This window comes from Diadema setosum, chromosome 17, assembly GCF_964275005.1.
Source record: "Diadema setosum chromosome 17, eeDiaSeto1, whole genome shotgun sequence".
Lineage (NCBI taxonomy): Eukaryota > Metazoa > Echinodermata > Echinoidea > Diadematoida > Diadematidae > Diadema > Diadema setosum.
In genome coordinates, this window is record NC_092701.1 from 8,623,526 (window position 1) to 8,640,100 (window position 16,575).

General features: G+C 37.1%; 1 protein-coding gene across 1 annotated transcript in view; it reads left to right on the top strand.

Moving 5' to 3' along the window:
* Positions 1-16,575, top strand: part of LOC140241110 (voltage-dependent calcium channel type A subunit alpha-1-like) — a 229,002-nt gene that overhangs the window by 100,302 nt on the left and 112,125 nt on the right. The window contains exons 10-13 of the mRNA XM_072320878.1: positions 2,329-2,559; positions 3,668-3,780; positions 5,202-5,311; positions 15,974-16,105. Of these exons, the coding sequence (XP_072176979.1) occupies positions 2,329-2,559; positions 3,668-3,780; positions 5,202-5,311; positions 15,974-16,105 (586 nt within the window). The remainder of the gene's footprint in view (positions 1-2,328; positions 2,560-3,667; positions 3,781-5,201; positions 5,312-15,973; positions 16,106-16,575) is intronic.

Genomic DNA, 16,575 nt, shown 5'->3' on the forward strand with positions numbered 1-16,575 from the left:
AGTCGTGCATTTTGTTCTGTTGAGCGACCTTGTGCAGTGTGTATGCCATCTGCTGTCATGTCTGCATGTATACATGGGACTTCAGGCTCTGTCCATGCCCCTCTTTCCAACATAAAAACACATATCTTGGACCAACCACACATATACATGTTCAGACTTGGTTTTGTATGAATAATTTGTGATCCTGCAAAGCCAAAAAAAGAAAAGAAAAATGGTTTTTGGCTCACTGATTTTCATTCTCTTGTATTCAAACCCAGTGGGGATCGATGGGCGTTACTATGTTTCATGTAGTATCTGATGAAGAGAATGCTTTTTTCATCATTTTCTCCAGTGTTCCTCCATGAACTGTTAGGGAGCTTGTCTATTGATAAGATACTTTGTCAGGAGTTAGCATTGCATAGTCTGAAAGATCCACAATGCACATACATGTAATAATGGATTTTAATTCAGGGCGTGCAAATTAGATATATGAATGAGAATAGAAACTGCTGCTTTACAGTTCATGGCAGTCATGGTCACTCCACATGGCAACTGACCGTTAACGATTGCCCCGACACTGTACAGGCATGCTAACCTGGAAACATTGAACTGCACATAACTTGAATATGAGACCATTCTGAAGCAAATAATTTTCACACAACAATAGATATGGAATGTACTCTTAAATAAATCCACAAGGATTGGAACAATCATCCCCCAGCATTCCCACTGATTCTCACTGATCAGGTACTAGCCATCCCCTTTAAACTTGCAAATGAGAAGCCTGCCATTTTTTGAGGGAGTATACACATTTTGCATATGAATTTTGTAAATTTAGACCACAGGAATGTATCTATCCTTCTAGACATGAACCAATGCTTGCTGTATACTTCCAGAAATCAAGGACAGTGGCGGTTGCAGTGTGTGTCCACAGTTACTGTATAAACCTTGTACACTACAGTCAGTAAACAGTATATATGTGTGTGTTAGTGGTTTATGTATATTATACATATTGAGTGTGTATCAGTGATTGGTGTCTCTAAGCAGTTCTAGTGTGTGTGTCCATAGATAGCAGATATGTATTCCTAAGTGGTTGTCATTTACATTTACACTAATATGAAAGTTTAAGAAACATATACACCTCTTTACACCAATCATACACATATACCCAGGCACACATACTGAGGCATACATACACACACAGCCAAACATAGACACTTTATAGCGACAACACACACACATGCGCACACACATCAAAACATAATATACACTCACTCAAACATATATGTATACACACACACCGAAGCATACACACCCACATCAAAACATATATATATATGTACACACACTGAAACATATATGCACACACCACTGAAACATAATACACACACCCATATTTGTTCAACAACCAATTCAAGGATATGTCCAGACAGTCATGCTCTGACCTTTGCCGAAATATGTAGAATGCTCAGTTTATCAAATGTCAATATGTTCCCATAAGTGGAACATATTCTGTGCTTTATTGACATCCATCTTGTTGTTATACACTGAGGCAATCAAATAATATATGTCCCTCTTTTTATCAAATGCTCATATATGAAATGCCATTGGATTTCGTCCTTGATGCATCTGTTGTCTGTGCCTTTGAATGCCGCGTATGTCATAAAGATTACCTCCGTTCATCTCATCTTTGTTTGCTTTCTCCCCCTTCTTTCTATTTTTACCACTTCACTCTCATGTTAATATTTACATTTTGGATATCCATTCCTATATTATTAACATTCATCTAACAATCATATTGGCTGCTTCTATTTGGCAATTAACATATTCATATTTCTGACTTTTAAAAAAAATGGGATAAAATTTAAATGGATACTTCTTTAATCTGGACTAACGTCTTTGTCTCTTTCTATAAACTGTCTCACATCACCATTTTGATGTGATTCCACTTTCACTAAATCTTACTCTCCTAAACATGTCATTCTGGTATATCTATCCCCTATCTGTTTTCTACAATTTGCATGCAATCTATACTCCATTCCTCATTTGCTTAACATTTGGTGCTCTGAATAACCCCCTCCCCTCAAAAAAACAACAACCCAACAACAACAAAAAACAATCCTTGGTGTGTAATAATGCGTGCTGATCTGCGTCTGGTTGCGTTGTATTTGCGTGTAAATTCTAACATCTCATTTGTTTTTCTTCTTGCTGATTCTGCCAAATTTCTGTCACTTCTTCTGGTGCATTAATCACATTTCTGTCACAACATGTATCCTGCATGCTGTCTTTTTCTTTCTCTCTTTGTTTTAAACATTTAATCTGAAATGACATTAATGGTGACACTAACAGACTCTAGTAAAGACTCCTCCACCTCATCTTCTAAAAAAGAGAAAAAGAAGAAGAAGCGGAAAAAGAAGTTCATGAGGCTGCGGAGGGCAGAGAAGCGTCTGCGATTCGGGATACGGCACGCCGTGAAGACACAGGCTTTCTATTGGCTCGTCATCGTTCTCGTTTTCCTGAACACCATCTGTGTAGCGATAGAGCACTACGAGCAACCGACTTTCCTAGACTCCTTCTTATGTAAGTCTGCATTTCTGGAAGGGTACAATATTCGTTAAGATATTCATTGAGATGATACCAGCCTACGTGAAGTTCTGTGAGCATCTCAAGACCTTTTGCAATAACCATAACAAAAACATCAAATGCTGTATTTTTGAATCAAGCCATTCCAAATGTTGTATTATTAGATCTTAAACACAGGACCATGATCCATTTCTCAGTTGCACAAGTTTTTACTGAAGTCAGTGTTGAGAAAAATTGCTATTTTTTCAAGTGTCACATTTGTTGCAAGCAAAGTCATATTGCATACAGAAAGAATAGTCATGATTAATTGCATCTGCAAAGAAAGGAATTTATATTGTAGTGTGTCCACTGTCCTTTCTGGTTTTCATACCCTGCAAGGAATTTTTTGCTAGCTGTATGTAGCCATCAATTTATGATTGCTGGTTGCCATGGTTACTCAGATGAGTGATCTTCATCATGTGAGGATAACATCTTTTCTTCTTTTCTTTAAAGCTGACACAAATTGATCGGCATGTGCAGTAACAAACATTGCAAACCCTAAAAATTATCCCGATAAGTACGACATCAGGATGCATTTCTCATTGTTCGCGAAAATTTGATTGCCAATCATTATGGGGGTCAAAAGTGCAGATGCACAGTCATGCCCAATCAATACATTTGATTACTCTCCTTGGATGTACATATTTACTGACACACTCGAGCAATCACTCTCTCTATCTATCTATCTCACTCTCTCTCTCTCTTTCTACCTCTCTCTCTCTCTCTCTCTCTCTCTACCTATCTATATTTCTATCTATCTCTATATTTCTATCTAAACTATCTACCTCTCTATCTATCTACTCTGTGTATATATTCATCTATCTACCCATCTATTTATCTTTCTATATATATTTATGTTTCTATCTATCAAACTATCTACCTATCTATCTATCTATCTATCTATCTATCCATATATCTGTATCTATATTTCTGTCTATCTTACTATCTACCTCTCTCTCTATCTCTCTCTCTATCTATCTATCTATCTATCTACCTCTCTATCTATCTATCTATCTATTCTGACTATATATTTATCTATCTATCCTTCTATGTTTCTCCCATCCAGACTTTGCAGAAATTGTGTTCCTATGTATCTTCATAATGGAAATGCTAATAAAGATGTATGGTATGGGGCCTCGAGTGTACTTCCAGTCTGCTTTCAACAAATTTGACTGCCTTGTAAGTATAACACATGTCAGATAGTGTCTGCACTTAGAAGAGTTTCACTGCAAAATGGGCTTAGCACCATTTTTAAAGTCTTTAACGTAAGTCCACATCAGATAGAACAAAATAAAACCTTGCAAGTGATATTTCACTTGTATCATGAGAAAGGAATACTTTTGAATTCATAATGAAAAATATGCAATATTTTCTCATTATTTTCTCTGTTTCTTAGCAGCTTTAATAGCAAATATCTCAATATATCAAAACTGGAGTTAGCTCACTTTGCGATAAAACTCTTCACATACCCTGCATTACAGACCTACACAGCTTGGCCTGCAATGGGTACATTAGTGACTATTTGATGTTTTTCTGTTTTTATATTGCATTCTATTCATGTGTCCATAACTTTTGTTATTCTATTCCACTTTGTTTTCAGTTGTAACCTTTTTTTTTTGGGGGGGGGGGGGAAATAGAGAAAGAGAAAATTCTTTTTGAAATAAGTGTCTAATTACCAGAACCAGATGTTTTGAAGGCAATTTGAAGAGACTATCAAATTGCAAAGTGTGTTAAATAAAGGCCATTATCATAACATTCTAATGTAAGTTCACCATCAGATAGAGCAAAGTAAAAGCTTTTCAGTGATATGTCACTTGTTGCATAACATTACACCAAGGAATATTCTTATGATGTTATAAGTTATCTTATATCTTATAAGTTTTGATGAAAAATATTTCATACTTATTAATTCATTTATCATATATTATTTTCATTTTTTAGCAGGTTTCATTGCAAATATCTCAAATTAGCCTGACTGGAGTTACATGTAACTCGTTTGTGATGAAACTCTTCATCTGATAACATTCAGAATGAATATAATATGCAATATGGGATGACATAGTCGGGGATAGTTTATAGCTGTGTCTGTTACTCTTCCAAGTTGGATTTGACGTCTTCTTTTAATGAGCAAAGAGAAATACATAGGTGTAGCACATTGCACTTGGCACATAATTAGGTTTATGCTCTGCAAACCTCCCCTTCATTGCTAGATGTTTACATTACACCACTTTCAGTACCCCGCTTAAGGTAATGAGAATGCACACCACGACTTTCCAACATACCTCTGCCAAATGTGTTAAATAATAATTACATGTTTCAAAGAATGAATGATCCACTTAAGTGATATATAGTCGGGGAGGAAAAAAAAGGAAAATAAGTTCTGTACAATTATTTTTGAAACTTAATAAAACTACTGAAATAAATGTAGACAAAATGTTAACCCGTTGAGGACGAGTCCCGAGTAAACTCAGGCAGGTGTCTATGGGAAATGCGTGTTGTAGCAAATCAGTCCATCCTCAATGGGTTAAAAACTGATGAAGAGTGTGTCTTGGCAGTCAATTCCATTTGTGGTCATGTTTTATTTTTCTGCCTCATCACAGGTTATATTAGCGAGCTTGTTTGAAGTGATATGGACAAATTATAAAGGCGGATCATTTGGTCTCAGCGTGCTCCGAGCGTTGAGGCTACTGAGGATATTCAAAGTAACAAGGTAAGACATGATGCTGTTTGTGACACATTCTTGATTTGTTATGTATGTAAATGAATTTATTCAATGTCATTGAAATGGCTTTTAAATTCTGATTGGATGCTATTTTACCATTTTTGATGGATTTGAATTATATCCTGTGTCAAGAGAGAAAGATGGATTTGTTACAGTTTGTTGTGTGTGCATACATCGGCATGATTTCACATCTTTCCTCGTAGGATTGCTTTCGTCAAGGCAAGCTACCATTTTGCTGCAACATTCCTGGCAAAGTTTCATCAAATTTTACACAAAAAACAAGTTTACTGGCAGAGGTGAAAAATGTGATTGGCCCCACTAATTGAATTTTATGTCAAAAAACTACCACTGTGACATGCTACTCATTTTGTCAGGCCAGATCTCAAATGAATGTTTGAACACTGAGTCAAAGGAGCATTCTTTCAATTCAACCCTCTAGGAAAGCAAGTTAATGAACACCATCGTATTGACCTGGGAATACCATAAACCTGCGTAAACTTAGAGCTGGTCTAGAAAGGGTTAAGACATTTTGTATCTGTGTTAGGTTGTCTAGTTACAGATTTTGCTTGTTGTATGATTATCTGGTGGATGTCTAATTTTCATCAACTCTATGGAGCACTGTTTTGCTTTGTTTTGGGTTTTTTTTTCTCTCTCTCTCTCTCTCTTAAGGGGACATAAACCTTCAGCCCTGTCCTTATACAATCTTCAATTTTTGAAGCTAGCATAACACGTATAACTCACAGATGACATTCACTGATTACATAAGGCCGGTCTACCATGACAATAGATATTACATTCTTTCATATCTTAAGCTGAAGTATCCTTGACATCACCCAAAGGTTTTCTTTCATTTTTAAAGTCACTATTGAAATATACCTGTTTGCATAATTATCAAATTTTGAAATGCAAGTTATAAAACCTAGGGATGCAGGTGACTGACCATTTTTGAAAAAAAAAAAAAAAAACATTGGGTATACTGGAATGTTCTGGATATTGCTTTGGAAAATGGTAGAAAATGTTTTAAAATTGTTCATACTGGATAGTCACATGTGTGGAAAAGATTTTGCCAAGGGAAATTCAGAGTGTTGGTCTTGTTTAAGAAATCCTCAAAACGTGGCAAGGATTTAGCAGATTTTATGGATGTAGGACTGAATCAACACTTACATTGACATACAAAGTAATTTCAGATCATATTTCTGTATCATTTAGAGCATCATTTTTCCATTTCTTTTTGCTGTTGAGTTTTTCTTGAGGACTATCTATTAATCTTGTAATAAGTTCACCACTTTAATAGTAGCTTGATGCTGTCATCTGTATTGTTGATCTACTTCCCCCTCTGTCTTTTTGGCTTTCTATATATCTCTATCTCTCTGTCTATCTATCTATCTATCTATCTATCTGTCTGTCTGTCTATCTATCTATCTATCTATCTATCTATCTGTCTATCTATCTGTCTGTATATCTATCTATCTATCTGTCTATCTATCTATCTATCTATCTATCTGTCTATCTATCTGTCTATCTGTCTATCTGTCTATCTATCTATCTATCTGTCTATCTATCTATCTATCTATCTATCTATCTATCTATCTATCTATTTGTTTACTTATATATTCATGTCTGTTTATGTTTTCATTCATTCATTCATTCATTCATTCATTCATTCATTTATTTGACAAAAATATAAAACAATATACAACTTACAGGTCATTACAAAGAAACAAATACATGCTAGGAATCCTAAGAAGCAATTGTGTGCTTGTGGCTAGAGCCCTCAAACCAAAAAAGATAAAATACATGTACATACAATCAAACCAACACTATCTAATGTTTGGGGGTATTTGATCTCTACTTTGTTTGCCTTTTCATTCCATTTTCTTATGATCCTTCTTTGTCTTGTGTTTTGTGTCATTTCACTCTGTTCTGTCTGCTCATAATTTCTCTTTTCCCCTCTAAATAAGTCTCCTTTTATATCTTTCTCCCTCTCAAATATTCCCTCCATCTCTCTTCCCCTCTCTGCCTCCCTCTCCCCTTTCCCCTCTCATCAATGTTTGATGGGACATGCCCGGCTGCACATTTCCGCTTGTTGCCCACTCCATGTAAAATGCATGAAAATCCCCATGGTGGAGAGTTAGCGGGAGCTCTTCAGCACGGGACGTACGATATACTCTACTCTACAGCCCTCCATCTCCACCACCCCCCCCCCACCCCCCTCCACCACTTCCATTATCATAATGGCGGTGTAGGCAGCTCATCCATAGCCATGCATGGCTTGTACTTGTACAACACATCGAGGCCAGGCAGACTAACAAACACACACACAAAAAAAACAACAATAACAACAACAACAACAAACAGAAATAAATGGGGGGACATATGTGTAGAGATAAAAAGGGGGTCGGCTGGTCGTTTCTGCCGTTCTTGACAGACAAGAGGGGCGAATTTCATACCAGCAATATGCCTAATGGAATTTTCAATTGCGGCAGCTCATTTGGATGGTCCATTTTTAATTAGTATGCACATCTCATCCTCTCATATTTTCTATCTCCCTCTTTCCCTCCTTCGCCCTCTCTTCCTCCCCTCACCCCTCCCCTCTCGCTCTCTCTTTCTCTGACTCCTTTTTCTCAAATTATTTCCATTCCCCTTCTCCGGTATTTCTCAAGTTATCCCAGTGAACATCAAAACAAATGAGGAGTTCAAAATCAAGTCCATTTTGGGCTGATTATATGACTACCACAAATTAAAAAGAAATGTGGGATTCACATTGTTTTTGGATTAAAAACAGAGACCTATCAAACATAGGCCAATTTTTGCAATCAACGTTGTCGTCCTCTCTGCCATACAGTGAGTATTCTTATCCTTCATGTACAAGTGATTGAAATGTGTTAGATCCAGAACAATTTTTGTTTGCGTCCTGCAGGGCACATGTAGTTGTAATGCCATAAAATCAATTCTAATGAGATTTGCAATATATCTGTCTCTAAAAAAGGGGGGGCGGTAGATTCTATTGGTCACATGATGAGAGAGACACACAGCCTACCAGGTAGCATGAGAGATGAAGTTACATAATTCACAGGAAATATCGCACTCTACTAATGGAACCCAACACAGAATAATGTGCATTAGCAGCCCAACATAGAGTAGAATTACTTCACCTGTTCATATCAAGTCCTGTCTGGGGATGATGGTGTTATCTTTCTCCAGCTCTGCTTTTTGTGAGGTAAAATTGAAAGGACCTTGCGTTTTGAGAACTCCAAATAACTTTTGTTTTTCATATGTTAAGTAATGTTTTTGATGATCGACCACTATCGATATTAGACACTCTGCCAGTTATGTTGTTGCATTTAATGGTTGCTCTGGGGAAAGGAAATGGGTTAATGGATGGTGTTTTTTTTTTTTTTTGGATGGTTTCTCTCAAAAGAAGTACTAGATGTTCAAATTGCATTCTTTAGATATCAACAGTGCAGTCAAATTTTGTCAAATGTGCCTCACATTATACTATGTCGGAAGCACTCTCATATTTTGCTGATTGGAGTGCTAGCGTAATGTGCTGTACTAATAACGTTTTGAAACAGGTCTCGTTTTATGGTATATCACCTTGTTAAGCCACCTAACTACACTTGTTGCAAGATTTCAGTCATTCGTACATGAACTATTCATTAAAGAATTTGCTGTACATAGTATATCATATGCAATCAATATATTTTCAAAATTGGGTGCTGTCTGGCTTGAAGAATCAAATATAAATGGTAAAAAAAATAATCCCTTACCTATACACAAGAAAAAAATCTGAAAACATAAATGAACAAATACATATACCTACTGGGTAGTTTTGTGAATCTGTTGATTAATATTTTGAATGTTTGAAGGGATTTTTTGAATAGAAAATAAATGATTTTGAAAGAATTTTGTCATAAGCTTTGGAAATTATGGTGTGAATTCAGTGTTTTTAAATTGTGGGCTATTGTGATGTGAGGCATATTTGTAATTTTATGATTTCAGTGGACAATTTCAACTCCAATTCACATGAAATTTGTTTTGTTCAGTTGACTTTACATGTAACAAGTTTGCCCATTATGCAACTTTATTTGCAGAGGGTGTCTTTTTCTTCACCATTGTGACAGTTTATGGTTTTGAAAACAAAAGATGAATTGAAACCATTAATTATGTGATCTTTCTACAGATGGTCTGCCCTTCTTTCATTGTTGTTTTTTAAATTTCTTGAATATTGAACTCCCATGCTTTATGTCAAAGTGATGATATACAGTGTACCTTTCATGTGTCGTAGTTTAAAATCTACTTTGTCATGTGTCATAGTTGAGACATATTTTGTCATGTGCCATTGCTCAAATACATTGTGTCATGTCATAATAAAAATATATTGTGCCATGTGTAACAGTAATGATATATTTTATTGTATGTCATAGAAGAGATATATTTTGTTATATGTCACAGCAAATGTAGATTGTGTCATATATCTTAATAAATATATATGTTATATATGACCTCACTGATGTGAAACTGAGGAATCACACATTGCTGGCTGATGAGCAGAGGAGCAATGATCCCTTATCTTATGTGACCTTGCATCAAAAAAGCCAACAAAATGTTGCCAAATAAAAGGAACAACACAAACCAACAAACAAACACATCATATATTAATTCAGCTCAGATTTTGAGAGAGAGAAAAAGGACACTCCCAGAGTTTATGTCACATACAACGTGTCTATTAGAATTATATTTTTGTTACCCGCTGAAATGATCTATACAATTGCAAACTGTAGCACTGCCAAATTGAGAAAAAGCTCTTATGTCAGGGGTCTATTCTATTGATTTATACTGACATGCTGTGTATTGTATGTGGATCTTTTTTTTTTAATTCCACTGCATCAGCTATGAAGAAAATGTCAGTGATCCTGAAAGTTAGCCTAGTCATAAAGAACAATAAAATCATGATTATGCCAATGTATTGAAGCTACTACTGACTGTTTTAAAATAGTTCTGGTTTCTATGTATGTTTCATAAATGAAAAATTAAGACAAAACAGTATGAGACAAAGGAAGCAAAGCTATCTTAGATGTGAAAAAAAAACTATTTTCATGAAATTTTATGCTTACAATTAAAAAAATTGAAGAAGATATACTTGTTCAAAATTCAAAATTTGACATTGCTGACATAAGATAAGTTTTCAGGTCTATGAGTAAGTGATATGTGTGACTTTTGGGGGTTTTTTCTTGATGCAAGGTCTCCTTTAAAACGTGTTACTGTCTTTCTGGTGTTTATCTGGGTTGAAACAGTCATTTTGATGATTATTATTTTGATATGAAGTGGTAAATGTGATCATAGATATAGATGCAGTTTTGTGGCATAAATGTGTATCTGATTATGTAACTTTTTCCATTTTGTATAGCCTCTATGTCTCTTCATATATTTTTCACAGGTTAACTTGGTTTGTTTTCTATACTATGATGGCTTTCATGTTAGTTTACATTGGAAAGAAACTGCAATGGAATTTTCTATGTCAGCACTTAAAGATACAATTATCCAGACACCATAGTTACACCAAAATTTCAGAAGAATTTGATGATCATTTTTGTATGAAAATGTGAAACAAACCAAAGCAACATAAATGTCTGCAATGGTTAAGACTTTGTGAAACCCTTCATCTGTAGTGCAACATTTGCTGAGCACTATTATCCATAAATCAGAGTAGACTAACATGCAAAACAAATTTAAAAATTTTGATCCCCTTGAGACACCATCAGATGATGAGCAAATTTTGTCAAATTTGATTTTATTTGGACCATTCCATTTTGTCAGCAAAGTGTGGCATCTCCTTGGACTTTATTTGGATGCACATTTGTGTGCATGGTATGTTTTGCATTATTTGATGATGTAAATATATCAGAATATTCCTCATGCTTTCATACTGAAGTACTGCAGCGTATACTTTCTCGCATCTGCATACAACTGAATCAATTTCACTAATAAGCTTCACAGCTCCGTCGTGTCGAATCCCATACCTGACATTCCCATGATGCATCATTCTCTTCGCAGGCAGGCACCCACGACCTTTCTGGGTGTACACGACCTTTAGAAAGAATACAGGCTATCAAAGGCCCAATGCATCCTCAATCCGAGACGAACCTATCAACAGATACTTGCCAGTGTCCCTGAAATTTAAATATGGAGGAAAATTAGTGCGATAAAAACAAGCAAAATTGTTCTGAGAGCATCAACCTAATTATAGTCAGTGAGGGATAGACTATTATCGTTCCATGTCATTCACTTGACTCTCTCTTGCTTCAGTATTTTGTCAGCGTTAACCAGGACAGCTGTAGCGGAGTGGGTTTGTTGATGGCAAACCGTCGCCGGGTCCCGTCGTCATGGAAACCTTGCTACAGCTGGCATCCACGGACGTTTTTTTCCCCTTTGACATGAGTTCTGCATCTCATTAGCATTCTTTTTATCTCTTCCCTCTTCTTCTTCTCACTGTGTTTAATCTGTATCCATCCACAGAGTGCTCACACCAGCTGCAGCCCAGCATACCTGTCTATTTCAAGCATATATTGTCATGTAACCAACAACCCCCAAGCCCCCCCCCCCCCCATTCAAACCTAAATAGATGCATTCTTTGTTGGGTGCTGTATCCCTGGCAACCGCATCATCCCCAAGCCATTTAATCATGACAGTGTGCTTTCATAATCAGCATAAGATTCTGTTACAGTGTCTTAGTTTTATACTGACACAGCATACCTCAAAGTGATCGCTGTTCCCCTAATCCTAACCACACCCCCCTCCCCACCCACTTGCTGTGTTCAAGATGTATGCATTTGTGCCCTAATGCTACAGTGTATATACGTATCATATTTTACCAAGGTATATCTATATGTATACGCTATATATATCCAAGAGTATGATTTTGTTGTGATTGTTATTGGTTATAGAGTAGAGTTGTTATAATGTATTGATACCCTCATAGCGGTGTTATGATTATATTTAGAACCTGCTGCATATAACTGCCTGTGATGCTGTCATGTTCTATAATTGCTACCCTGTCCAATCCTCCATCCTCTGTTTCCTTTACCCCTCTTGCCTTTAATAGTCCCTCTTGGTAACGTAGCCTTCCTGCTGACAATACTTTGGGAAAGGAACTTTTTCGTGCACATGATCTGGGTCACACGGACATGATTAATTGATGTTAGTCACTTGTCCCTGACACCGCCTAATGGATTAATTGAAGCAAAGTAATTGATGTATAGCCCATCACAGTGGATGTTTGTGACCAGCTGAAATAATTTGTGATCGAAAAACCAAACACCAGACATGTTACCTTTTGAGAATATGGGGCTTAAAGGTATATGGGCCTACTTATGCTTCACCAGCTCATTCTCTATTGTACGCACACAAAAAAATGTTCAAGTTTTCACAGGAAATAATTCTATTTGTGATTTTCTTGAAATATCTGTGGTATTACTGGCTATTTGGGGGAAAAATAATGTTGGACTTTGAATATTTGCTCACTTTCATTTAACTCATGTTTGGACAATTGTGAAAATCTATGTGAGACATAAGAATCATGGGGCTGACAAAAAACTATGAAAATCAATTCTTTCCCTTCATTTTATGCTATCAAACTTTGTACTTCGGTAAAAGAAGAAATATCAAAACTTGGTAATCAGCATCAAAACCCAAACCACATGTTTGTTTGTTTGTTTTTTCAGATATTCTAGGGTTCTGATGCAATAAAACTTTTTATTGGTTTTGAGATGCATGATCAATGATGGGATTTTTTTACAGTGATATTCCATGTGAATAGATTGCTCAGAGTGTGTGTTGCCAAACCCTGTCCCCTGCTTTTTCCAAACCCCTGGCAAAACGCATAACCACTACCACATTGTATAAACAGCAGCTGGGGGAAATTCATGTGATTCTTGACTAACAACATCCAAAATCTAGACAGCATCTTCACAAACCTTGAAAAAATGTTAAGAACTTGGATGCATTGTAATGTCAATTTACATTAAGGATCGCTTCTGCGATTTGTCTAAGGCTACTTCAGAATCCAGTCTACCAATCCTCAGCACCTTGTCTTTCAGCTCTGAATTCTTTATTTTCATTTTTTTGTACATCAAATTGATAATCATACTGAACAGCTGAATGCATGATGTGCAAGAATTTTGGTCTTCAATATAATGATGGTTATAAAGAGCCCAAGTCTTCTTGCAGTCATGTAGTCTTGGTGTAAGTCTCTTGCAAACATGTCATTACTCTACTGTATTCATCATTTTTTTCTATGACAGGTAAAACAATTTAAAAATTCATTTACCGACTAAATAAAAGCATGACTGACAATCAAGGCAATCCTATTAGATACATTCAGTTAAGAGCATTTTCCATGTGACTAGCCAGCCATTATGTGCAAATGTAATAAACCTTTATTGTTGACATGATGTTAATCCTGATATTATACAATAGCGGTGGAAGGTGTGTCTAGATAATCGGTTGTGGATGACAGCATGCTTGTGACTTTCTGCCATTAAAAAAAAAAAGCAGCAAAAAAAAAAATGTAATTTGATTTCATGTTAAAACACAAAATCTTTACAGACCCTAACAAAAGATACTCTGAATCAACACAAAGTGGGTTCCTTCCATATTCACTGAAATAATCTTCAGAGTTTACTTAGGGACATAGCAGAATCTTAGAGCTTTAATATCTGTACATAGAACTTTTCTGCTCTTGCTTTTTTAGTGGAAGAAAGTCTCATCTTGTGCTTTTGCCATGTAACTTGTCTACTCATGTCCTTTGTATCTAATCCAGTTTGTTAAAAATGTCTTTTTGTTTTGTCTTGTTAACCCCCCTCCTCAATCCCCCCTGCTCCTCCCTCCCCACCCCCCACCCCTCAATAATCCGCAATTGTCTGTTGCACCCAACCCAATCGGTCCCTCCCTCCAAAAAAACCACAGGTACTGGACCAACCTGCGAAATCTGTTGATCTCGCTGGTGCATAGCATTCAGTCTATTGTCAGTCTCGTATTCCTCCTATTCCTCTTCCTCGTGATTTTTGCTTTACTTGGCATGGAGTTCTTTGGAGGACAGTAAGTAACAGCCCCCTTATCCCCCTGTGAGAAAAAAAAAAAGAGAAAATGATGCAAGGTGCATGCCCAGTCTAGATTTTCCAAAGGAAACAAATTGTCATTGTTGTTGGCATCTTGAGTAGACAGTTTTGATGACTCCCTCTCTTTCCTTTCTCTCTGTCGTCTGTTTTGTCAATCCGCTCTCCCTGGGTGAAATGTGTAGTAGACTGGATTGATCCTCTTTTTTTTCCCCTTCTTCTTATTGTAGTCTGTGTATGAGTAAAGTACTTTAAAAGCATGGATCCATGCTGGAGGGGGAAAGAGTTTGAACCCCATTGCATGAGAAGGGCAGTCATACCACCCCCCCCCTTCCTTTTTAATGCCTGATGGGCCACGCCTAGTCATCGCTGTAGAGGGTATGATGCATGATTCTAAAATTACAAAAATGAGCCGGAATGTCTTGCATGGCTCGCCTCCCTCCCTTGATGCCACACCCCCTTTGATTTGTTGTTGTTGTTCTTTTTGAACACCAGAAATTCCCCTCCAACCCCCCCCCCCCATTCCATTCCAGTGTTTTTCTCTCCCAACAGGTTGATAAATAAGGTGATAACACACAAAGTCACGTGCCATCTTGATAACCCACTGATTTCTCCATGAAAAAAAATCTGAGTTTTTGGTGTCACTGTGATTGCATGTGTCATCGGTCACTCCCTCCTCATGCCTCATGGTCCAGCAAAAAAAAAAAGCACATCACTGCTCTCGCTTCATTCTTCAACTTCATTTGATTGTAGTTTCTTGTTGTTTGTTTGCTTTTTTTTCTTCCTTCAACAGCCGAGGCCTGGATAAAAAAAAAAAATACACATTCATTCCTACAGTCATTTTTTCATCACAGGAAAATGTTTTCTTCTTTTGATTGAATGATTTGTTGCACACATGCACTAATATGAACGCTTTTGTTTTGTTTTGTTTTTCTCTCTCTCTCCAAATCCATCCTTCTATCTTTCTTTTCTCTTCTTCTATCTGTTATGTGAATGTGATCTGTTATTGTTTTGTTTGAATGTTCTCTTTTTATCATGTTTCATCCCATGTGTCTTTGTGTTTATCCCACCCATATGTGTTCCCGTCCATTTCATCCATACTCCATCCTCCACCCACCTACTCCTCATCCTCATCCCTCCCACTCCAATTTCTTCCTTATATCTTTCCCATGCCATACCTCTTCCTTGTACCAACTCTCCTCTCCGATCCCTCCTAAACTTTCTGTATTTTCCCCCTCCCCTCTTCCACTACCCTTCCATCCTCCCATCTTCTTTCCTACCATCCCCCATCTTTTCCACCCATCCCTCCATCTTCTCCCCCTGTCACCAACACCGTTATTCCTCATCCTACATTTTGAATATGAAACTCTACCAAATGATACCAACCTCTCCCCATTCTCCCCCCCCCCCCACCTCCTCCCAAATCTCCATCACTTCCACCACCACCACCACCACCACACTCCATCCTCCCCCTCATCCCTCCCATTCCTCGTCCTGCATGTTTATGTGTGTTTTTTCTTTTCCCCGTCTCCAGATATTGGTCCTCCCTTCGGAACCTAGTGATATCCCTCCTAAGTAGTATGCGTTCTATTGTTAGTCTCCTCTTCCTTCTTTTCCTGTTCATTCTCATCTTTGCCCTCCTGGGAATGCAGCTATTCGGTGGAAGGTAATTCATTCACAAAACAAGGAATTTTTCTTTGATATGATTACCATAGTTGTTTACCCCCCCCCCCCCCCATATATATTATTTCTTTGTTCCTGTGGTAACACAATATGTATCCATTAGTAGCGAGCCCCGCATGACAGGTGTCTTAGCCACCATGCTGCCCCCATGGGTACATACATGTAGGAGAAGGGGTAATGGGAGATGACGGGAGGGGAGCAGAAAGTTGTAGATGAATTTTAGGGAAATATGGTATTAACACCCACTTTTATGAATTCTCAAACAAAATTAGATATTGCTGAAGTAAGGGGTACATATCAACATGACAAAGAACATATTGCAGAGTGATTAATGCAAAGATAGTGTGAAAGCAACTTTGAGTGCAACTCTTAGCACTTGCAGGTTGCCCATTTTTTCTTAAGTAGGGTGTATGCACCTTAGAGATTTCCTGTTGATACTCTTTATGACTCAAA